A 26,883-nucleotide genomic window follows, 5' to 3' on the forward strand; every position below is an offset into this window, starting at 1 on the left:
TGTCAAGAATATAGATTGAAGACAAACATAAGGCTTTTACAATCACATCTGAATGAAGAGACCAGGTATGAAATTTCAACATTTGCTCAATGGTTGTTAGATATAGGAGATGAAAAATTTGAGACTTCTACCTATGAAGAGGAAGACGAATCATAGTGGATTGAAATTCCTACTGATTTATTGTTTCCATTAACAGAAAATTTTGCAAACTTAGATTATTTGAGACAAAGATCAATTATCACAATATACAATGACATTGTTGATTTGATAAACTCATATATTCTTGATTTGCTTTCAGGTACTGTACGATTATTTTACTTAATAAAATATTTAAAACAAATAGTAATTGTTATACAATACAATGAGACTATTAATATAATAAACTTATATGCTGTTCATTTGGTTACAAGTACATTAAAGACATACTATAGCATTGATCAAATATCAAAAACGTCATATTATTCTTCAGAACATGAACTGTTATATCCGGTAAAATTCTTGAATTCACTTAATTTTTCTGGTATTCTTAATCACAAATTGAAACTAAAGGTAACTATAGTCATTATGTTATTAGGAAACATAAACTAAAGCTCTGGACTATGCAATGAGACTAGAATTTTGGTTATACAACTAACTCCTAATGTTGTCAAGGGAAATATAATTTTCGAATCATTTGTCATTACTGCATTTTATATTCCAAGAATAATTTTGATAGTCAAACAACAAAAATGGCCATTTGTTTTCCAAAGAAAACAATTTCCAGTTAGATTATCTTATAATATGATAATCAATAAAAGTTAAAAACAAACTCTTGATATTATTGGTTTGTATTTATCAAAAACTATCTTCACACATGGTCAATTATATGTAACTATTTCTAGAGTTATATCATGACAAGGATTGAATGTCCTAATTTTGAATGAAGACAAACAACAATCGAATAAAACTAAAAATGTAGTGTACAAAGAAATCTTCCAAAATTTACATTAAGGTTAAACTTTTTTTTCTCTTACCTAATAAAATTGTACATTCTCAATTAGTATCTATTTCCTTACAAATCCTTTTCTCTCTTGCTTATAGTTTTCCTTAGTGAAGGTTAACTTATAAATTTTTTGTCTACGTAGTAGATACATTTTGAGTTAAGGAAATGGCTTCAAACAAATATCAATCTTGAAGTTACTACATTAATCTAGATAATTTAATGAGGTATATACCACATCATCCCTCTACTCTTGCCTCTTAATCTTATCTTTACGTCATTCTTACAATCTGAAATCAAAGTTCAATAGATTGTCCTTTAGAACCTTCATGTTCTGAAGGTATATTATAATATTTGTTATTAACATCTGTAATTTAATTGGTCTGAATAAATTGATTAAATTAAAATGAATATTGAAAACAAAGAAATATACTTGCATCAAATTTATAAGTCAATGAACCTTCAAAAATTGAAAACGTTGTCCTACCGTTGACATTTCATGCTACAGTGTTCAGACACTAAAGAGAAGCTTCTACAATGTGAAATATACTCTCAATATTATTCAGCCAGTTACTGATTATCCATGTAATTAATCATTTCATTTGTTTTCTACCTACACTTGCTTTTCCATAATAGTGTAAAGCTTTTTCTATATGTTGTAAAAGGGTTCTCATATGCTTCAGGTTAAGCTTGATGGTATCTTCCAAGCAAGAACTATATTTGTCGAAGGTAAATTATTTCACTCCTATTTGATTTTTAGAATAATTTATATTTCTTTGGATTACAATGCAAAGAATATTCGATGATTATCCTGTTACCCTCTAGAAAACTGATGCAAACACTATTGTTAAGCAGATTGGAACCAATTCAAAAAGGAAAACTTTCAAGGTAGTAGCACTGCTTTTTCCCTATCTTTTATTTGAACAGAACTAAAATTGTGTGATGTAAATGATGTCCAATATTTGCGAATATATTCTACAACAGCAACTTGCAGGAATTTCATTAATATATAAACATGACTATAGGATCCAAACTCACGCAGTGGGCCACATGTTAGCTTTGGTTAACTAAGGAAAGAGGTTTTTGAACCCGAGCCAACTACAGCTTGGCAATATGTGATAGCTCTTTTGTTGTTCTTCTTACTTATAGTTTCCGGTTTGGAGTTAGGTATTACATCTCAAGTATTCCATTTTCGTAAAAACATTTAAACATTGTTGCATTGAATGTAAAAGATAAAAAAAGTTATATTTTCTGCATTTTTTTGGCTATACCATCATTTTCACTCTGATATCAAATATTAATAATTTGTAATCTCTTTAACAAATAAGTTGACTTCTTCCAAATATTGTGAAATGCTTCATAGATTCGAATGTTATTGAACCACCAAATATGGAACTCCTATACTCATTTGTGGAGTTAGTATTGCCCCTAGAATATGGTGATAACAAACATGAGAAATCAAGTAACAAGCAGTTTTTTACTTAACTCAACAAATGGATTCTCCATAAAATATGTCATCCTAAGGTAGATCACAATGTAAGATGAAACTTTTTTTTACTGTTCATTACCCTAACATTTATTACAAATAGTGTGCAGAATTAAAAAGTTAATACAATTCACGAAAAAGGTACAAACTAACAATGTTCAACAGCTTCAGACATTTCTAGAAGGTCAGTTTCATTTATATACATATTCAAGTATAAAAAAAAAACAACAGGATTGATAGCTGATTTGTATACTTAAGAAACAACATTTACTAACTATCATCATTAAATTTTTCAGAATTCTTTGGTTTACTTTTATTTATTTCAATAAAAAATACTTGAAAATAATAATTTTTAACTTTTAATACCTAAAGGATAGATTCATTTAATATTTATTAATTACAATTTAATATTATTTTCTATCTATATCCTCTTATTCTACATGAACTTGAATCCATAATATTTAAACATCTCTTTTTTACATGAATGTTTAAATTTCAATAAATATCCATCCAATTCATTGAACAAAATAAAAAAGTCAATAAGGTCCACTCATTTCTCAATATACATAGCACACAGTTATCAGTTAATAAACAAATCAACTGAATTTGACAACCTTTAGCCATTCATTTTATATATAAAAGACAAATACTACTAAAATTAGTAATTATTTTATATTGATAGGATATTTACATTATACTGTTGCCCTACATTCTATAACTATTTATCTTAATTTGCCAACAACATAAGTTATATACTCTCTCATTTCTTAATGTTTTATTAAACATCTAACAATCTTTGTATAATCATCTTATTGTAAAAATGACTTGCTTTATGGTTTCAAAATTTAACTTCTTTACATTACATTATTTGTTATTATTGTGTTTACATTATGCACTGGTGGATTAATCTTATTAAAGTTGACAACAACAGGTTGAAATGGATCAACAATATTTAAGTGACTTGGAATTGTACAAACCACCAAAACCAATGAAAGTGAAGGTCATACGAATTTGGCAACCAATAACACCAGATAATCCATAAACACTTCTTAACTTTGATTTCATAGTTGTTGATATCAAGGTAACTTATTAAAAATCAAAACCTTTAATTAAATGTTTCTTACTATATACTTTTTATAAATATACTGAAATATAACTTTATTGTATTTATCTCTTATAGAAAAATGTAATGTAAGTAATGATTAGAAGTTCAGATGCACAACAATTCAAATCTATACTAAAAAAAGGCTTTGTGTACTTGATTGACAAATTTCAGGTTATGAAAAGCAGAAACAATTACAATGCTTTCCCTGGCAATTTAATGATCGTATTTTCAAAAGCAACAACAGTGAAGCAAGTTCATGAAGATGGAATTGCATATCCTATGCATTATTTTAACTTTGTAGAGTACACCATACTTCATGACAGGATACACCAGAAAAACATCTTAACAGGTATTCAAAGAAAATACCCTACATAATTAAACTGCATTCAATCATTTAACTTCTAACTTTTATACTATGTAGTTTCAATATCAAAATTGTAGATGTCATTGGAGTGTTGACAACAATAACTTCTATAAACAAAGTCTAGTTGAATCACATAAGCATTCATGTTCTTAAAAAAGACATGTATCTACAAAATCCCAGATAATTACTATGATGAATATATAGTTCATTTTTACATCAATACTTCTACTTGTAAAGATAGACATTTTAATAAAAACACACTAGATAACATACCATATTTCCTTTGTTAAAAACTTTTCCCAGTAACAATACAATCAAAGTTGTATTATATAGAGAGTTGGCATTGGAAGTAAATGATAACGAAATACTTCGAAATAGGACAAATACTGTTCTTGTTATTGATGGATTGATGAACAAGACCTATATTGATCATTGCAATAATAACTATTTACCATAAAAAAACCATGGTTATTTAAATGATTACATTTTGTAGGATCATTATATGCATTTTTCTGTTCTACAACCAGAGTTTATATTGATCCTATAATTCCTCAAGTAGAAGAACTAAAGGTCAAGTAATGTGGTACAAACTGAACAATTACATTATCTAATTTAAAATAACCTTGAAAATGTCCTACTTATCATTAACAAAAAAAAAAATTATAGGCACCAACATGAACCAATTGAAGTTTAATTGCAAAAAATGAAAGACGAAAATCTCCTACAAATTATTCAACGAACTCCAATTTAAAAAGTGACAGTTGGAGACCAGTTGGCAATAGAACCAGGGATAACAATGATAAAAATCTAACTACCTATACTACTATATTTGTAGCAACAAAAATTACTTTACTTATAAGCATTTATAAAAAAAAGTACAACTCTTAACTACAAAAACAAGAATTCCTAACTATAACATCAAATTAAATGAATTTGTCATACTATCAAAATTAACAATAACATTTACATCCTACTACAAAATAAAAAGTTTGAGGTCACAGCAACGATAGTCAACATAGAAGCACCAAATGGATGGTATTACAATGGATAAATTGAATGTGCAAAAGGATTGAAATATTTATTTGACGGATTTTTGTGTCGAACCCATGATGAAAAAAATACTAGTATTGATGTAAAAAACTAAAATTTCGTCATCAAATTTACAAACAAAAGATTATTCTACAACATAACAATAATGATATTGTTGTTTATTTTTAACAGGATGATTTTGGAGCTAACAATACAAAATACAATTGATGAAATGCAACTACTGGTCTTTGGTCAGCAAGCAAAAAAGTTGATTGGAGCAACCATAGCAAATGTAAAACCCGACCCTATAAATACATGTCATGACATACATGCATTGAGTAGCATGTTATTATACTAGAAAAGCACCTAAGAATAAACGAAACCTGATATTGTACCTAACAGTACACTTAAATTGATTTAACCTCGAACTAGTTTAAATAAGAATTGTAGGATGAAATTTAATATTTTATAGTCCAGGAATGACTAAAAATAATTGTTCGGAGTTCGAGGGTTCATTTGGGGTAAAATTAAAAAATTTGATATTCAAGGGCAAAATCGTCATTTTGCCACCTAAGATAATAATTTGATCATGGAGTGAAATATTTGACCAAGATTAACTATTTGGAGTATAATTTAATGATAGGAAGTGAAAAAGTTTAATTCTGGTGATTTTTGGAGTGTAGGGGCAAAATCGTAATTTTGCCACCCATGGACAAAATTTGAGATTTTGAGAGAATTTAGATCAAATTTGACAAATTGGAGAATGGTATGAGTATAAGGGATGAAAAATATGTCTATGGGCAATTTTTCAATTTTTGGGGCAAAAATGTAATTTTTGACTTTTACAGGGGTAAAAGTGTAAATTTCAAAAATTACTCCACCGAGACTTTGGATGAGTCTGAGAATTTTATCTAAGCTATGAATATATGAGACAAGTGTATGGTGAAAATTTGGAAACAAATGGATGAAATTTTAAAAATGGGCCAATGGGAAAGTGACATGTGGCATTTTTTAATGATATAATATTATTTTAATGAAAAGTCAGCCCATTTAAACCCAAATTTTAAGTGCTGGCCGGCCATAAGTAAGAACAAGAGAGGAAATAGAGAGGAAAGGAAGAAAAAAAGACAAACCAAAGAGAAACAAGAAAATTCAAAGGGAAATTCACGGTTTTCGCCCGTTTACGCGTCTAACGGTAAGATTTTTCGATTTTAGCTTGATTTCTACCTTTCCTATGCCTTTATTTCCATTTAGCATGCTTGAGGAGAGAGATCAAAAAGTGATATCAAGGTCTGGACGAAATTCTAGGGAAGAAAAATTGAAATTTTTAGGTTTTGATTTTTAGTTAAAGTGATAGTTTTAGTTAGTTAAATGTGTTTAGAAATTAAATTGGGCAAGAAATCATTAAATTTTCACAATACCCACTCTTGGCTGGATGCTCAATGCTGTACAATGATGATGAATTGATTTTATTCTAAGGGAAATGAAGAGAAAATGATGAAAAACGATTAAACGTAATAGAAAAACAAAGTAGAAAATTAACCGAGTTAATGTCCCATTTTTGACCGAATTTTTCAAGGAAGGGAGTGAGCTGATTTTGTTGTTTTTAGAAGGTTATTAGCTGATATTTAATGGTTAGAAATGTTGGAGAGAGAATGGGATGATTTAGAGCTAAAATGGAGCGCGTTAGCAATTTATCGAGCAAAGTGCCAAAAATAGGTTAATACCGCGTTTAAGTCGTTTTAGGCTATTGCATTTCATACCATGCATTAGTATAGGATTTAAGTTAATTATATAGTGATTTAGCATCAATGTGATGAATTGTGTAAATTTTTGTAATGTGTCTAGGAGGAGAGCCTTCCGGAAAAGGTAAAGAAGTCGTACCCGACGAGTAGTGATCGGGGCGCTTAGAAAGCTTTTAGTTTGTACAAATGGTGAGTAAACTTATTATTATTGTAAATTATCTAGAGTTTATTTTAAATGGCCTTTATGTATTTTATGAAATGAGAACGAGATTAAAACGGGATTTTTGATGTTTTAGGAATAAATGTGACAAATAAAAATATATTGTATTGATTATGAAATTGAGTAATTGGAGGCTACAAATTGACTTGAAAAATATATATTTTCCTAGGAATGGCTTATGAGAAGTGAGTATATGTGGCTATATTTTGTGAATGCATTGGGAAATTTATGTAAGTTGTTTTACTATGCAGGCTGGATAAATAAATAAATAAAAGCCACGTTATACTGTCGAAATTTTATTAAAATTGGTGGGTTAGTCACTGCAGTGACGGGTTTCCGTGGACTGCCTATTAGAGGGGCACGGTAAATCCAGTTATATAGTTACTCCAGTTGTAGAGGCTAGGAGGGTAACTCCTGGGGTAGTATTAGAGCTCACTTCACGTCGAACCCCCACGTGAATGTGTAACTCGGCCAACGCCAAGGAACGGCTGGTTTTTAAAAATAAAAATGTGTTTCACGTGTAAATATTTTAACACCCTTGGCGGACTCGGTTAGATGCCTCGGCCAAGGAATCCCCGAGGATTAGTTTTGGCTTGAGCCTTATTTTAATAAAAGACATAAGCCTTAACAATTGTTTTGGTAAATTACAAATATTTTATGGTTTAAGAAATAAATTGAAAACATTATGAAATGGGTTGAAATTTATTGTTTAAACTTGCCTCCATTTTACTCGCCTTTAGATATTTATGATAATGTCTGTTTACTCATTGGGGTTGAAAAATCTCACCCAACTCCTTTCCACCCATTTCAGGTTCAGTATAGACTGTAGATAGCTGATCTCATCGAGGACTACCATTGGATCTGCATTTTTCAAATCGTAGGTTCACGGTCCTCTTTACTTTTGTTTATTCGGGGGCCCTCTTGTTATTGTAAATTAAATTAAATATTTTGGCTTACTGTATTTCAGTATGTATAAATTTATTTAGCTTTTACGTTATAAAAATTATTCACGTATAACTATATAAATATTGTTTTATAAGAAAATAGAATATTTTTCTTAATATTTCTTTTATTTTCTTATTATATTCAAATAACCGTAATTTCGTTTTAAATGAAGATTTTAGACTTTTAAACTCATTTTGAATATGAATTATGTGTTTTGTACTTGTATATTACGTTTTAGCCAGTTTCAAAATTTTTAAGAAAAAAAGACCAAAATACCCTTGTGTGGCGAAAATTTTATTTTGATTGTTTTTGATCTAAAATAGTATATATTCTCTAAAAACTCGATATTTAACAATGATTGCTCACAGGAAAGGAAAGAAACTGATATGTAAGCCTTGCGGGGTTCCGGTTGGCATTCCGGATAATGAGTGTCAATCGAGACGTTGCGGGGATTGTCATGGGCCTGAGGGAGGTTTCGGGTCGTGACAGCAAAGCTTGCTGTCATCAAGAAAATTGGTAAAATGATTCTTCCAGCACCTATTAAAGCCTTGATAAACACAGAAAGAACATTCAAAGTAGAACTGACAGCAAAAGCTATTGATCAGGGATTGTTGAAATTCAAGATTTTTGACTGCAACACTGTTAAACAAACCTTGCCTGATCACTGGGAAGCTGAAAAAGGAACAACCAAAAATACTATTCCTGCCTTAGCAATTGAAAACCCACAACTCACAAATGAAAAGTCTAAAATCGAAGTGTCTCCATCACTAATAGATTCACAAATCATAAAGGAATTAATCTTAAAAGAGTTACCGGCAAAAAAATCAAAATCATGTATGTTAATTAGATTACTTTACAAATCTTTTATTAATTCAACTTAAAAGGCTAAAAAAATTAAGCACTAAACAAATTTTATCTTCTTATGTGTACAATGAATTCAATGGAAAAAGCACAAAATAAAAACCAAAGAAATAGGAAGAAATGTGCATGGCAAAAGAAAGAGGAAAGTATCACCATAATTAGACATATATGACAGTCATGTAACAGTTTGATCATTTTGTTTTACCAAAATAAGAGCATCTTTCTTAACCATTTGATTTGCTTATGGGATTCCCTTTTGATTCTTTTATTATCTCTTTTACTTAAGGAACTGTTGTTTTTATATACTACTGACATAAATATGGTTGTTTTTTTCCTCATCTAAGAATAAGCAAGAAATATGGTTTTACTTGAAATTTGTGAGTCAAAGCATATTTTACAAACAACATACAAATAATGAAAAGCTGTAAATGACAAAAATTGATCATTTTGTTTGAACAATATATTTTTAATGGAAAAAGAAATTACTGGATGTTCAATAGGATTATTGTCTACTTTGAATAAATACTATTTTATAACCATATATGTAAGTGCAGGTTTCCGATAATTGAAATCAGAGTAAATAACTATCTTCAATTAATATTAGTTTATCTTTTCCTCTACCAGCAAGAATAGATTCATGCAATTGACTAACACAATATAGCACAACAATAAAAACCAAAGAAATGGGAACAAATGTATATGGCAAAAGGAAAAGTAAATTGTTACCATAGTTAGACATATTTGATAATTGTGTAATAGTTTATATTCCCTTAATATTTAGTTGAGTACAAGTCCTACATCTACAAAGTTAATATACATCATCTAACAAAAAATGGAAACCTATAAATCACAAATGCTATTCATTTTGTTTGAACAATATATTTTTAATAAAAAAAATTATTGGATGTTTAACAAGATTACTATCTTCTTTGGATAAGTACTGTTTTAAATCATATATTTAGGAGTAGTTTTCCAATGATTGAAACCAAAGCAAATAATTATCTTCAATTAATACCAGTTTATCTTTTTCTCTACCAACAAAAACCATACATTCATACAGTTGAGTAATACAATATAACTTTCCTACAAACTCTTTTAAATGTACCAAATTGAAGTCCACTATAACATAATTTATATTTCCCGTGATCTTTTCCATAGCATAGCTATAGGTTTTGTAAAATCTAATAAACAAATGAAAAAATAATAAAGCAAGTGAAAATAGAAAGAAGTATGAGGCATGATTTCATTATCCTTAAGGATAATTTTTACCCTTTCGGAGTACGAAACTCGGTACAAAAGGACTATAGCGATTATCCTTCAAGATTCAACAGATCTTTCCTTATTAGTTTGCACAAACTAGTAAAGGATAGTAAGAACAGTAAAAAGATTTTTCTGAGGGAAAAAAAGAACCCAGTGGGAAAGTAAGAAAAATAGAGAAAATACGTAATGAAGCTTTAGAGGAGATGAGATAACTATTGGTGTGTGTTGTGACTGAGGTAGAAAAACTGTATTTATAGGTTAAGAATAAAGTGAACATTGCACCAAATCAGGGAAGTTAAAAATATTCAGTCAGCATGTAGGTAAAGGTTGAGATTGATTCAACTATAATAAATCAAAGGCTGAGAAAGATGAGAAAAAATAAAACCAAGTTACAAAAAGTTCACTTAGGCCTAGCCCACATGTCTACTCACGCATAGAGGAAAAATTTGAATTTTCTCAAGGCCTGGCCTAGTCTTGTGTGTCCGTGAGCCCATTCCTTTTTCCTTCCTTACTACAAGCCCATATCGGATTTGCTTATTTAAAGCACTCACCTATTTTGTACCTTAGCAATGTTGGTTGTTGAAACTTTATGAAATACTCTATGTTTCCAACAATCCCCCACATATTTCATAAGATTTCATAGAACTTTTGCTAGGTCAAATTTCATTTGAGTGTAATACATCGTAAACGATGCTTTTTAAGCTATGAATTAACCCTAGAGAGAATGAAACATAAATCATAGAATTTTGGTTAAATTTATAACTTATATAAATCAAAAAATTTTTATATGAAATATGATTTTCATCAATCACATTACACCCCTACAATTTCTACTGTTCAAAACTGTTTTGCGCAAATAGGCCATGTGCATGCCTGGTTATTCATAAATGCTCTAAAGTATTTACCACAATTCTCATATGAGCAATCCCACTCCACACTTATATAAGTGATTCTGTCAAGTGTATACTACAGTTTAAAACACTCCAATAAAGGATATGGAAACAACCTCTCTTGCATTGTAGTTTTGCACTATTCACACACTATAAGAAAGACAATAATTTTAATAGTGCATCAATTTATCAACAAATAACTTGTTATTATCCACATAAACCTAATACTTGAAATCTTCAATCACATAGGTTAGGTTACCATTATTTGTTGATTTCCTCAATTGGCTTAAGTTCCATTCCCTTCGATGTATCATTAAGCAAATTTTTTTCCAAGGGTTTAGTTAGATAATCAGCCAAATTCAGCTCTGATATCACATAATTAATGGACATAATTTCATCTCTAAGTAGCTATTTTACTACATCATGTCTCAAACGAATGTGTTCATTCTTACCATTGAAAGTTTTATTTTTTGCAATGGCTATTGTCGCTTAGCAATCACAAGGCATAGACACAGAAGGTGTTAGTTTCATCCTCAATGGAATATCAGTTAAGAGGTTTCTTAACCACTTCGCCTCATTGCCAACCAACTCTAAAGCTACAAATTTAACTTCATTGTGGATTTAGCAATTATTATTTGTTTATCTAATTTCCAAGTTATAGCACCCCCACCAAAGGTGAATATATAATCACTTATGGATTTTGTTTCATTTGAATTTGAGATCCAATTAGCATCACTATACCCTTTTAATACAGCTAGAAATCCATTATACCAAATACCATAGTTTATGGTACCTCTCAAGTATTTCATTACTTTGCTCAAAGCAATCCAATGATCTTGATTGGGAATTTGTGCATATCTGCTCAGTATACACACAGTATAAGTTATATTAGGTCAAGTATAGTTCATCAACTGCATCAGACTCTCAATAATCTAAGCATACTCAAACCGTACCACACTATCATCTTTATTTTCTTTTAATTGGATATTACTATCATAAGAGTACTCACAAATATGACATCAAAATATCCAAACTTTTTAAGTAACCTCTCAACATAATGCTTTTGTGTTAGTATTAAGCTACTATAACATCTTATAATTTTAATACACAAAATAACATTAGCTTTTCCCAAATCTTTTATATCAAATTTAGAAGCCAAAGAATAGTTTGTTTTATTGACCACATAAATGCATGTACCAAAAATAAGCATATCATCAACATATAAACTAATAATCACACATTCACTATCAACGATTTTTATATACACACATTTATAAACCCCATAAGTAGAAAATCCATTACTAATAAGAACTTGATAAAATTTCTCATGCATTTGTTTGGTGTTTGTTTCAAACCACATAAAGATTTAGTCAATTTAATAATTTTGTTTTATTAACCAGGAAGAACACATCCTTCGAGTTATACTATAAAATTTCTTCTTCTAAATCACCATTCAGAAAAACGATTTTAGCATCCATTTGATGAACAACAAATTTGTAAATCAAAGCTAAGGTAAATAAAACACCAATAGATGAAATTCTTGTTATTAGAGCAAAAGTATCAAAATAATCAATATTTTATTTTTAAGTAAAACCCTTTGCAACTAATCTAGCTTTGTATTTATCAATAGAACTATAAAGATCAAATTTTCTTTTAAAAATTCATTTGTAACCAATTACTTTGGCTCTAAATGGTAAATCAACTAATTCTCAAGTTTGATTTCGTAAAATCGAATCAATCTCATTTTGTATAATTTTTTTATAAAATGGATTTACTTTAGAAGAAATTGCATCAAAATAAGTTAAAGGATCATTATTTACAAGATAAGTATAAAAATCATTACCAAAAGAAATTTCTTTCCTTGGTTTTTTACTCTTTCTCAAATAATCATTTTGTATCTCAAAATCATTTTTACTAAAAGGTGTAAGACAAATTGTATCAGTTCTCAATGGAAAAATATGCTCAAAAAATTCAGTATTTTTGTTTCAACAATTGTATTATTATAAAAAAATATCATTTTTTAATACAAGAAATCTATATGTAACACTTTGTTCAACATAACCAATAAACACGCAATCACACACCTTAAAGTTAATTTTTCTTTTCTTAAAATCAGGAAGCATTACCTTAGCAAGGCACTCTAACACTTTTAAATATTTTAAGTTAGAAGAATAACCTTTTCATAATTCATAAGGTGTTCTACCAGTTTTCTTATAAGGAATTTTATTTTGAATATGACATGCAGATAATAAAACTTCACCCCACAAATTTTCATGTGCATTAAAACTAACAAGTATATAGTTCATCATTCCTTAATATTCCATTTTCCTTTCAGTTACACCATTTGATTCAAGGGAATATGAATGAGAAATTTCATGAATTATTCATTCTTTTTTACAAATATCATTAATTAGTATATATTCACCCCATCTATCTAATCTAACTTTATTTTTTTTTTTATTCAGTTTTGATAACTCTATGACATAGAGTTATTTGGATTTTATTTTGATAATAATTTAACTTAGTTCTTGTAGTAATGTATAGAAATAAGTAGGTTTTATTTAATTATTTTAGGTTAGCTAATTTAGGTGAGTCAATCTAATCATAATTAATTTTATACTTAATTTAGTATTAATGTAATTAATATAGGTTGTTATTGATTTATTTATGCTTTTATAGGTTTAATGAAGGAAGAATTTTAATGAAAAAAGGAGAGCAATTTTGAGGTGCAGACTTTCACTGCATATGTTTTGGTATTTTCACCATAACTCTCTCTACAAAAATCCAAATGAGATGATTTTTGGACCATTGGAAAGATAAGATAAAAAGCTATAATTTTCATGTTTACTATTTCACTCAGTTCAACTAAGAAGGTGGTCAAAAACCTTGTCAAAATTGAAGTACTATAGTAGTCTTAAAGCAATTACGATTTCTGCTATTTAAATGGTCAAGGCTACGTCTTTGGAGGAGGTAAGCCATGGGTTATGTAGTCTGATAAAGAAATCCTAATTTGAATTGACTTCTTTCTTCACCCAACTTGGCCCAACTTCAAAGCATTATAAAAATAACATTTCGAAGGACTTTTAGGAAGAGAACGAAACACTAGATTAAGAGTTGAAAATCAAGCCACAAAAGAAAGTCTCATTGAAGCTAAAGAAGAAATTGAAGAATTCAAGAAGATTTGGAGATCAAGATTTCAACTCTTGGGTTCCTTTTATCTTTTTGTTATTATTTTATTTTCTTAGTTTTGGTTTTGATGATTAACTTTAATTTGATGATGATATGTGACTTGATGGGAACTAAATTATTTATCTAAGATTATGATTGAACTTAATAAGTAATTTGATTCATTTATCTCCCTTTTGCTTATGTTTGATAGATTTTAATTGTTTATTATATTTTGTTCTTAATGCTTGTAGTTGATTGACCACCAATTAGATTGAATTAGAAACCTAGGTTAAAACTTGACGAAAAATATTTAGGTAAACCTTGAATAGAATAGCGTATGATCGAATGCACTTAGTTGATTAGGTAATTTGATTTGCATATAGGGTAGGCATATACCTATAAACCATACGTAGTCAAAATTAGAGACTTAATGAATCTGTCTTTAATTTAATTTGTATAGACATATAGTTAATTAATTGATAGAGATATTTTTATGAGAAACTCGACAAAGACTTACAAATAATTTAGAACTCTACGTTAGCAACTTAATCCACTAAACTAAATTAAGATAGAGACACAATAATCAGATGAAGTATTTAGGGATATCATAATCTTAAGTCTAAAAGTCAATTAAGTTTAGAAAAGTAATTTTGCTAAGTAAATTTAAAGTTGTTTTAGTTTTTTAAGTTTTGCTTTTTAATTAAAATTTTAATTTTTGGATAAAATTAGGGTGCATAATTTTAGTAATTAATAGTAAGAATTAATTCAATTCCCTGCAAGATCGACGCTCTACTTATCATTATATTATTTTTGTGATACGTATACTTGCATAGGTAGTAAATTTAATAAGTTTTTAATATATCGTTGTAGTATAGTGTGAGTATTCCTGCCTATTACTCAGGCGACTCGGGTTAGATCCCCGAAAACGATGTCAAAAACTTCTTGTTAAATTTACTACCCATGCAAGTATACATATCACAAAGATAATATAATAATAAGTAGAGTGTCGTTCCCATACGAAAATTGAATCAATTCTTATTATTAATTACTAAAATTGCACACCCTAATTTTATTCAAACTTTAAATTTTGAATTAAAAAGCAAAACTTAAAAAACTAAAACTACTCTAAATTTACTCAGGAAAATTATTTTTCTAAACTTGATTGACTTTTAAACCTAAGATTATGATATCCCTCAATATTTCATTTAATTATTATCTCTCTCTCTCTCTTAACTTAGTTTAATGGATTAAGTTGCTAACCTACAGTCCTAAATTATTTGCAATTCTCTGTCAAGTTTCTCATAAAAATATCTCTCCCAATTAATTTACTATATGTCTATGCAAATTAAATTAAAAACAGATTCATTAAATCCGTGCTCTAATTTTGGCTACGTATTGCTTATAAGTGTATGTGTACCCTATATGTAAATCAAATCACCTAATCAACTAAGTACATTCAATCATACGCTATTCTATTTAAAATTTACCTAAATCTCCTTCATCAAGGTTTAATCTAGGTTTTCAATTCAATCTAATAGGTAGCCAATCAACTAAAAGCATTAAGAACAAAATAGAATAAACAACTAAAATCCGTCAAACATAAGCAAAAGAGAGATAAATGAATCAGACTATGTGTTAAGTTCCATTATAATCTTAGATAAACAATTTAATTCCCCATCATGTCACATATCATCATCAAATTAAAGTTAATCATCAAAACCAAAACCAAGAAAATAAAATAATAACAAAAAGATAAAAAGAACCTAAGAGTTGAAATATTGATGTCCAAATCTTCTTGAATTCTTCAATTTCTTCTTTAGCTCCAATGAGACTTTCTTTTGTGGCTTGATTTTCAGTTTTCAATCTGGTGTTTCATTCTCCCTCTAAAAGTCATCTAAAAAGTTGTTTTTATAGTGCTTTGAAGTTGGGTTAAGTTGGGTGAAGAAAGAAACCAATTCAAATTAGGATTTCCTCATCAAACTACGTGAGTCATGGCCTACCTCCTCCAAAGCCGTAGCCTGACCATTTAAATAGCAGAAATCGTTATTGTTCTAGGATTGCTACAAAACTCCCACTTTGACAAGATTTTTAACTACCTTCCATGCCAAAATTGGTGAAGTGGTAAACATGAAAGTTGTAGCTTTTTCTCTTATCTTTCCAATGGTCAAAAAATCATCTCATTTGGAGTTATGTAAAGAGAGTTATGGTCAAAATACCAAAACATATGTAGTAAAAGTCTACACCTTGAAATTGCTCTTATTCTTTCATTAAAATGCTTCCTTCATTAAACCTACAAAAGCAAAAATAAATCAATAACAATCTATCTTAATTACATTAACACCAAATTAAGCATAAAATCAACTAAGATTATATTGACTCACCTAAATTAACTAACCTAAAATAATTAAATAAAACCTATTTATTTCTATGCATTACTACAAGAACTAAGTTAAATGATTATCATAATAAAGTCCAAATAACTTTATATCATAGAGTTATCAAGTTGATTTTCTACCTCAACTTTATACTTAAGAAACATGTCAAAAGCTTCATCTTTACGCCTAAGCAAATAAACTTTAGTAAATCTAGAGTAGTTATCAATAAATGTAACATAATATTGCTTACTACCTCTAGTCATAGTTTGTTTCAAATCTCCTAAATTAGTATAATTTAAACTTAACCATTCAGATTCTCTATTTACTAAATACAAGTTTTCTTAGTTGATTTTGTTTCAACACATATTTCACATTTATTAAAGCATTCATTTTTAATACTGGAAATTAAACTTAGTGATTGCATTTTCTTAACATAGAGAATACTAACATGTCCTAATTTACCATGCCATAAATCAATTGAGTCAATCATGTAAGTAGAAGAACTAGCAATTTCATTCATAAAATTTGCAATGTTAAGTATAAAAAGTCCCTAATTACGATATCCCTTACCCACAAACACATTATTTTTTATCATTATGATCTTTTATATTCAAATGACATTTTCACCCCAACCTTGCCCAATAAGGCCACAGAAACTAGATTTACCATTATATTGGGAATATGTAAAACATCATTGAAAGCTAAGGTCTTGCTAAATGTGAGCTTGAGAATGACTTTCCCTTTGCCAAGAACTTGAGCAATTCGAGAGTCACCAAGATATATTATCTCTTCTCCTTCTCTTACTAGGGTATAGAAGGTAAAAGCATTTTTGTTTGCACAAATATGTTTGGTAGCACCTTAGTCTACCACCCATTCTATCACACAAGCCACCATATTGGCTTGTGAAATGATTGCAACAATTATATCATCAAATTCATCTACTTTGACCAAGTTGACTTTTGGATTAGCAGATTTGTCATTTCTCTTTGCTCTTTTCCTACATTATGCTGGCTTTTCATAAACAAAACAACTACTTTTCTTTTTAAAGGTGGGATGACGAGTTTTAGGTTTATAATCGGGTTTATGAGTGTACCTCTGTTGACGATGTTGGGTTCTACCTTATACCATATTGGCTCTAGTTGCAACTTCCTTAGCTTTAGAGGCCTTAATCTCCCTCCAGGTTGTGTTTTTAATGATGATGTGCATAATTAAGTCTACAAGTAACAATTGTTTTCCTTGTGCTTCAATTATTGCTTTAGGCATTCCAAGATTCTGGTAGCTTCTCAATTAGCAACCTAGTAACAAACTTTTCTTGCAAGTTGATTTTTTCAACATTCAAATCATTCACCAACTTATGATATTCATTGGTATGACTCTTGATGTCCCTGTCATCTATCATTTTCTAATTATAGAAGTTGCCAATCACAAACTTCTGTTTCCCAACATCTTCAGCAATATATTTAGCAATTATTGACTCTTATATTTGCTTTGCTTCTTTGTAACGACTGTATACACCAAGCATCTCATTAGAAAGTGTGCTAATGATCGTATGCCTGCACACCTTATTTGTGTCCGTCCATGGTTTCAACATTTTGACATTGTCTGGCTTGAAATCAATTAATGCAAAAGCCACCCCATGAATATCAAAGATTGAAAAAATCCTTTATTGCCATTTTTTGAAGTTTCTGCCATCAAAAAACCTCAATTTTGGAAATATTTGAAAATGGTTTGGCATATGAGACCGAAGGCATAAGAGGAACAGTCAAAAGAGTGGGAGTCATGGTGGAACCATTGACGGTAGTGGTGGCAATAGGGACAAATGCAGCAGTAGGAACAGTGGTGGCAACATTATCGATGTGGAAATCCATTATCCTTACGAATTTTATGAAATTTGATAAACGAATGAAAAAAATAATAACGCAAGTGAAAATAAAAAGAAGTCTAAGGCGTGATTTCACTGTCTTTAAGGATAATTTTCACCCCTTTGGAGTATGAAACTCAATGCAAAAGGATTGTAACAATTATCCTTCAAAATTCAATAGACTCTTCTTTATTAGTTTGTACAAACTAGTAAAGGATAGCAAGAACAATAAAAAGACTTTTTTGAGGGAAAAAAAAAACCCAACGTGAAGGTAAGGAAAACAGAGAAAATATGCAAAGAAGCTTTAGAGGAGATGAGATAACTGTTAGTGTGTGTTGTGATTAAAGTAGAGAGGCTGTATTTATAGGCTAAAAATGAAGTAAACATTGCACCAAATCAGGGGATTTAAAATTAAATTGAAATGAACGTTGCACTAAATCAGGAGAGTTAAAAATACTCAGTCAGCATGTAGATAGAGTTTGAGACTGATTCAATTAGTATGAGTCAAAGGCTAAGAAACTTGAGAAAAAATAAAACCAAGGTACAAAAAATTTTACTTTGGCCTAGCTCATGTGTATACTCACACGCAAAGGGGAAATTTGAATTTTCTCAAAACTTGGCCTGATCTCATATGCATGTAAGCCCACTCATTTTTCCTTATTTACAACAAGTTTATAATGAGTTCATTTATTTAAGGCACTTACCTCTTTTTGTACTTTAGCAATGTGGGATGCTAAAACCTTATGAAATACACTATATTTCAACAATAAGCACCATTCTAATATTTTATTAAGTGAAAGAAAATTTTATTTATAAATTTAAAACTTATTTATCTCTTATAATACCAGATTATGATATTAACTCACAATTGTTAATATTTATGAATATATTTTTCTCAAAATCGATTCATTGATATTAAGTCCAATCCTCCACCATTAATCTCATACATGCAAATCTCATTTCGAGTGATTTTACCCAAATTTGGAAATCAATTAAAAGTGTTGAATATTGACAAAAAATTTAACACAAATCATTTCAAGCAATGACTCTCCATGCAAAAATAAAGATCTAAATTGGTTTAAAGAGACGATGACGTAAAAAGCATCCACACAACTGTTAAATATGTTATCAAAACAATATATGCTTTAACTCTTTCATAATTAAAGGTAAGTATTTTGTCAGTTTATCTATTCAATTTTAAAATTTTGAAATTTGAATTAATTAAAATTAATCAAATTATAACTGAAAATCGATTTATTTCTATCAATTTAGTTAATTTTAATATTAATAATAGTTATATGTAAAATATATTTAAAAAATTTTGCTTAATGTTTCACTAATAAAGCTTAACTGCTTTTAATTTAATTGTGTATGTATATTTAATTTTATATATAAAATATATCTAAAAAATATATTATTAATAACAGTTTGATTGAAAATTTTGAATAATAAAAATTTATAAAAGAATCAAATTAAACTATCCCTCTTAACCAAGTAATACCAAAATAAAAAAAAATCAAAGTAACCAAATTCAATAAATTTAGATCAATTATTTCGATTTACACCAATTAATGTTTTCTTGTATAAGTCATAACAAGTTTTTTTTCTAGTGAAAAAAATCAATGTTTTGTAATCAAGGCTATATTCGTAATTATTTTTTATTTTTATAAGATAAGATGACTTGCATGTTTGCATGGTTAGGTATAAAAAAGATTCATTTGATAGATTTTTTTTTTGGTTTTTCCTATTTGCCTCATGAAGAAAGATTAATTAATGTGATCATTTTCTAAATACATTGAAAAAGTATTATTTAATATAATAACTTTTAAAAGTATCAAAAGTACTCGTTAACAAAACCTTTGAAGATTATTATAAAATAAAACAAGGAGTAATATAACAATTGATTCCAAATGAACAACTAATTAAATTGTTACATCAATTATAATATAATTAATCTAAATAAAAGTAAAATTGGCATTTCGTCATTTAAAAAAATAATATATTTTGTATATAATTTTAAAAAATTTTATTTCTACTTCCAAAAAGAATAAAAGTAAACAACAACTATATAAAACCAATGTATTTGCTTGTCGACAAATTTTAATATCCAAACCATATATTTCATAATCGTCTTAAGTAATGACGATTAAATTAGGATAATATATATAACATGACGTCCAAAAATTGAGGACCAAAATGAACAATTTGAAAGGTTCAGGACAAATATGTATAATAATAATAATAATAATAATAATAATAGAATATTACAATTAAATGTTGAGATCGTTATATTAACAAAGTTTAAAAATAGCCAGAATCATCTCTCTTTCAGCATATCACGCCGCCCACTACAGCCCACAACCATCGAGACTCCGGCTATCTGTTTTTCCCCAAGCTATTTTAGGTCTGCTCTGTCTCTTTCATTTATTTAACTATTCATTTTTTTTCACTAAGAACAATAAGAAACACTTTAATTTGATCATGTTTTGCTGTCATATAGTAAAATTTATCGCATTTGAACTGAAGAATCAAATCCAAGCTTTCTTTCACTATCCTTGGGCTAAAACAAAGAGATGGGCATGGAGGCAAACGGAGTAGAGCAGACCTCTACAGAAACAATGCAGGAGAACGTTGAGGAACTGCTTGAGGTTATAAACTGAATCAGTTTTTTCTTCTTGTTTTGCCCTTTTTTTTGGTTATTTTCTCGAGTTTATGACTTTTTTAAGGCTTTGCTTGGAAGGAAAGATAGAAAGTTAGGGTGATAGAATAATGTAAGGAAAGGAACAGATGTTTTTCTTTACTAGCGTGCTGGGTAGGAATGGGTTTTTTCTTTGGCTTTTTTTCCCTGGTTATAGTTTGGTAGGGTTGAAAAGGAAGAGGAAAGTAAATAAATATCTGGTTTGCCACTTCTTGCTAGCATTATGTTCCAAATTGTAACTCTTTCAGTATTTGCTGTTCACTTAGCACTTCATAATCAAGTTATGTTCTTGTGTATTTTTAATATTTGACAGGCTGCACGATATGATGATATCGATGATCTAATAAGATTGGCATCTACTGGTGTCTCTCTTGATTCAAAGGATTCACAATGCCGGACAGGTTCCTATTAATTTTATGGCTTCATTGCTCTTTGAACTAACTTTGAGTATTGATTGTCTTTTCCTCAAATCTTACTAGTTGCATAATTCACTTAATTGTCTCGAATATTGTTTATGTATGTTTATCATGATAGGTAAATGTGGTCTGTGTGCTGCCATTTATTTGAATTGATGTAGTCTTGGTACTAGCCATTTGTTTATTTTTTGAATTACTCGCTAGTTGGAGTCATGTTGAGGCTAGGGAGCTGTTTGACACGAGGGAAATGGATTTTGCAGCAAGTCTTCGAGATCTAAAATGGCTTTTTTTCTACAGTCTTTTGATTTTGGATTCTGGTTTAAATGAGCTCAACTGAGCAGAACATATAATTGCTTGAGTTAGGCTTTCTAGAGTTTAGATGGTCAAACACAAATCACGGGGTTTTAGGTTGTGGTTGAAGTCAACTTGCTGAACTTGGATCATGGTTGAGCTTTTATTTAGCCTTGTTGGTATGTCCATAGAGTTTGTACTTGACTAAAGTCCAAGTCTAGACAATTCGGCCAGCTTGGCTTAACGATAGCAAGTTGCAACTTTTGTGCCCAATTATTTACATAACTATTTATGAAGTCATATTTGACTGCTGATCAGAAGGGGTTAGTTTTCATTTTTAATAGATTCCAGATTAAAGGTCAGATGAGCACCAGAGGAGAAAAGAAGCTTTGGGGCATTTAAGATGTCAACCAATATAACAATATCAGCATCAACATTATTGTTCTCCCTCGTCTGCCAGCTCTGCCATCATTGCCACGACCAACCATCATGACAATCACCTAGCCTTCAGCCATTGCCTGTATCACCCAATATAACCAGCTCAATATTCTTACCATACCATCATTACCACCATCAAGATTACATTAATATCATCTTTTGAGACGCTATAGTATTTATTATAGCCCTACTCATTAAAGCACAATTCTGTAGTTCACATATTATAGCAGTTTTTAAGACACTATGATGTGGTTTCTCGAAGAGACAGTGTAGTATTCACATTGTATAGGAATTTATTTGATGGGCTTTTAAATCCCATCATGTTGTCAATTTTTAGGAATTGTCATATGTTTTTCATCCTGATGTTGGAATTTGGTATTTCCTCCTTTTTGTTCTCCCATTTCCTGTACTTTTATGATATTTCTCTGTATTGTTGTTGTTTTTCTTATTGTAAATCTTTCTCAAAGTCATTGTTGTTGTTGTTGTTGTTTTCTTATATTCTGTTTGTAAATCTTTCTGCAAATATTCTTTAAATTATTGTTATGAACAATTTGTTGTTTCTAGCTTTGTGCAGTCATCAACATTACAGAATGTCCTAGGTCAACAAGATATTGCATTGGAGGCCTTTTCCAACTTATATATGCTGTAATGAGCATTAAAAGAGTTATCCAGCAATGAGTTTGTAGTTGGCAGATTAATATATATTTTGATCATAAGAAATTTCCTGGTCTTTATTGCTTGAAGAAAATAACTAAGAATGGACCCATTTGCTCAATTGGTTGAGAATTGCTAATTCAATAGAAACTTCTCAGCATATGGTTATCATTTATGCTTATTAGTTGCTGTTACTGTTTTTTTTTTTAAACATTTTCATTTGCCTATATTTACTAATGACTGATTTAATATTGCAGCGCTTCATATGGCTGCAGCTAATGGACATCTTGGTATTGTGGAGTATCTCATTGGTAGTGGAGTGGTGAGTGATAATTCTCTTATGAGTATTTATTTTTGTGGTTATTTTATTATGTATCACTTGATTGCCTGAGTTATTCAGAAAAACTTTAGCATGAGAAAACTTTTAGGTCATGTAGATTTAGCTCCATCATGTAATTTTAATCTCTTTCTAAAATCTAGGCTGCACTTGCTCCATAAGAACTGGATTTTTCTTTTCCTTTGAGTTGAGGGTCTGACGAGGTGGTAGGATAGGGAGCTGCAGAGTGTAGCACAAAAGGTGAGATGGAGAGGAAATACTGGAAATGAGGTATAAAGCCAAGGCTTATACTAGGTCTTGTTGATGTGGAGGTTTTGTGTTTATCTTTATATCCACTTTTGCTGACTCTTTTTAAAAGTTTAAAATGCAAAAGAAAAATACTTGAAATTATCATAAAGAAAGGAAGGATAACCATGACATTTATTTTTGAGGAAAAGGGCTAAAAGATACATTACCGTACAATAGGCATCTTGCCCAGGAGTTCCCTACCCCATAATGCAAGCTTCACAGGTGTTGGATTGGGAGGGGAGGAGGGGAATGAAGCAATTTTCTCCCACATCTGCACATCGTAAGATAAGCATGTTATGAGGTAACCTTGTTAGGGACAAGTTCAACTTATATACCTACCTAACTAGGGTTTTTTGTGTGACAGGGTTAAAAATTTAGGCTAATTTAGGCTGCGATTTTATGGACTACTTCTATGAAGATCTTTCTTTTCGGGAAGGATAGAAGATTTTCATTGGTAAATTTCTTCTTTACCAATTTAACGGGGGAATTAGTTGAAATACCTGGGTCTTTTCTTGTAGGGATTTGATAGTAAAGTCCCTTTTAGTTTTTCTGCTTTTGTTTTGTGTTCTCCATTCATTCAGCCTCTCTCTCCATAACTTCAGTTCTTAGCTTTGCCTCTCTTCTTCTTCACACTCTTGATTAAAATGTTATGTTTCTTTTTCCCTTTTTGTTGGCAACAAGATCTCCCTCACCCTTTTTGGTCTTGCCTCCCGTAATCTCTTTCTTCTTGGATGTCTCCCTCCATTGCCCTCTTTCACCTCTTCTAGATGCATCAGTGATGAAAACCTGAGAATGGTGGCTGCTTCTTTTCTTTTTCCCTTTTCTTCTTTGGTCTTTTTCTGCAATTACTTCAATTGAGATTTTGGCTACATAAGTTTCAGTCCCTTTTGTCACAGACACACAGGAATACATATATGATGAGTGTGAATGGATTACTGTTGGTCTAGACTCTACCCACTGTATTGAAATTGTGTTCTTATCTTCCTCTGCTTCTGGCCCTTTCATACCCATATTCCTGCAACTATTTGTGGTTGATCAAAGTAAATTTGACTACATTTTATTTTATTTTTTGCAAGACAAATTCTGCAAATAACTTGTTTCTTATTTATATTTGCCTGTAAGCATATTGTTGGGTATAATTAACTATGATGAAAAGTTACAAAACTTTCTTGACCAGCAACAAATTTGAAGCATTTTCTACTAGAGTGTAAAATAATTATATTATATGGGTTTTATTTGCTTTAGTGGATTAATTTTCCTTTGGTATGTAGTTTTGCTTTGGTTGGTACAATTCTATGTTTTGTGTTTGATTAATGATTTCACCAAATAGAATCTTACATCGAAAGCAATTACCAGAAAGTGAATTTCAAAATTTTGCATCTTGAATTGCATCATTACAAAACTTTAAGAAATTCCCCACACCTTATCCAAGCTCAGTTTCTGGCCAAAAGGAAGAACTCCAAGCACCGATAAGGGACTTTCAGGACTCATGGTCATAGAAAACAGATTTTATTGTGAATAACAACTATATTAGGTTTTGGTGAGAAGAACTTTTAGGGGGAGAATTAAAGATGTGATTGGTTTAGTGATTTAAGTTCTCAAAATGCCTTTATAGGGACTGAGCAGATTTTGGACTCTGATAGTGGTTTTATGAAGTGGATCTGAGATTCTGCTCTTGGACTTAGGGCTTTGGAAACTGGATATAGTAAGAAGGCCCGTTATCACTTGCCTTGTAGTTGACTAGTTTCTGTCATACTTTGTTGGAGCATTTGGGATTCCTGGCAAGATTTTATGAGTTAATTTTAGAAACTGTGACTTCTGCGGTGATGCTGTTGAGGGTTTGGGGACATTTGTCCAAAGGAAAATCATTCATTCTTTCTAAGATCATCGTAGCTTTCTAATTAATAACTTTTATGCCTCTTTCAAATATCAATAGGATAAAGAGATGAGAGAAGTTAATTATTATGTGGTTAAATTGGATTGAAGATTGTTCTCCAATTCAAGTAGTTGGCATAAGAGTAAGGTGATGTGGGATAGAAGATGAATATTTAAGGATTAATTTATATCGAGATTAATGTTCTTCAAAGTGTGATTAATTGCAAACACTGTTTATTGGGAACCATATTTGCTACAGTTAGAATTTTACGATTGATTGTCAATTCTTATCAGGTGCCCATGTAGATTCATGATAAGAATCCTCTCTATAGATGGTCAATGTTCATGTGCTGTAGTGTTAAAGGCTTTTTTTTTTTTTTAAATGGTAAAACATAAACCAGTTAGTGTTGGTTGTAGTCAGTCTGCTGTCAAGCTTTCAAATTTTGTGTGGCAATATACCAACTACCTCTCCATGGAGTATCTGGGAAGCCAGTCCCTATTAAAATTTCTTCTTGGCATGAATGGCAACAGTTCTTTTCCCTGTATTTTCATGAGCTTAGATAATTGAGTACTTTGACTTCTATAATTGTTGCTAAAGCCTGCAAAAATTATACGACTTTAAGAGCTGCCTTTATTGTATGTCAGAGTTTATTAGTTATATTTTGTGGAACATCTTGTTTAAATTTGAAGCCTCTACATGATCAGGATGTTAATGCTTCTAATGTGGAGAAGAATACCCCTCTTCATTGGGCTTGTCTCAATGGTCATGTTGAGGTAATTATTGCAGCTCCTGTTTGCTATAGTTTGTCACTTTAGCTATACTTATTCAATGTTTGAACTCTTCTATAAATGATGGTGACAGGTAGTTAAAAAATTGGTTTTATCAGGAGCAAACGTAAGCCTTCTAAATATGTGAGTTATTTGTGATGTCGATTTGGAGTTTAATAATTCTTTGTTTGAATTTCATTTTTCTCCTTTCAAATAAATGATTATTTGTGGAACTGGTTGATGAGCAGCCATGAGCGGACTCCAATTGATGAAGCTGTGAGCATGGGAAAGATGGATGTTATAAATGCAATTAATGTTACAAGTGCAGAATTGGAGCTTACTGGTATCAATGTTTCCTAAAATTGGACCCTCATATTGGAAGCAACAGTTTATAGTTTGAAAAGTATGTATCTTTGCTCATACAAATTTATGAGTTAGTTTAGTTTATAATATAATTTTCTTCCCGATCTGGTCCCTGATAGTAAAAAAATTTGGTGTTAGTCATAGTGGCTGTCTTCTGACTTTGCCTAATTACTTAATGCTTGGTAGTTCTTTGATATGAAAGATCTATGTTTTAACAAGAACTTTGTCTTGCCCTTTGGCACAAGAAGCATCCCATTATGCTTAGCAAAAATTGAGTGATGCTCATGGAGGAATAAAGGGTAGAAAAGATCCTCATTCCTCACCCTTTCCCAGATTCATTAACAAAGAAACTTTCCCTTGTTTGTGGCTTTATGCTGGGATCATACTCTTGTTTAGTAATCAAAAAACAGACTTATGCAGCATCAGACTTGTCTTTGTGATAATATATTTTTTTCTTATGTTGGGGA

At 30.2% G+C, this 26,883-nt stretch overlaps 1 protein-coding gene and 1 long non-coding RNA gene across 2 annotated transcripts; both read left to right on the forward strand.

Moving 5' to 3' along the window:
• Positions 1-6,044: 6,044 nt before the first annotated feature.
• On the forward strand, positions 6,045-7,878 carry LOC148760993 (uncharacterized). The gene is made up of 3 exons (XR_016028261.1): positions 6,045-6,158; positions 6,812-6,897; positions 7,740-7,878. It is a non-coding gene; the product is annotated as an uncharacterized LOC148760993 (long non-coding RNA).
• Positions 7,879-20,581: 12,703 nt separating this feature from the next.
• LOC18589992 (ankyrin repeat family protein) lies at positions 20,582-26,520 on the forward strand. The gene is made up of 7 exons (XM_007015229.3): positions 20,582-20,692; positions 20,789-20,936; positions 21,300-21,387; positions 23,043-23,107; positions 25,991-26,059; positions 26,148-26,197; positions 26,302-26,520. Exons 2-7 carry the CDS (start codon positions 20,862-20,864, stop codon positions 26,411-26,413), a joined length of 459 nt encoding a protein of 152 aa, XP_007015291.3. The 5' UTR covers positions 20,582-20,692; positions 20,789-20,861; the 3' UTR covers positions 26,414-26,520.
• The last annotated feature ends 363 nt before the right edge of the window (positions 26,521-26,883 follow it).

Source organism: Theobroma cacao, chromosome 9, assembly GCF_053813885.1.
Source record: "Theobroma cacao isolate CCN51 chromosome 9, ASM5381388v1, whole genome shotgun sequence".
Classification (NCBI taxonomy): Eukaryota; Viridiplantae; Streptophyta; class Magnoliopsida; order Malvales; family Malvaceae; genus Theobroma; species Theobroma cacao.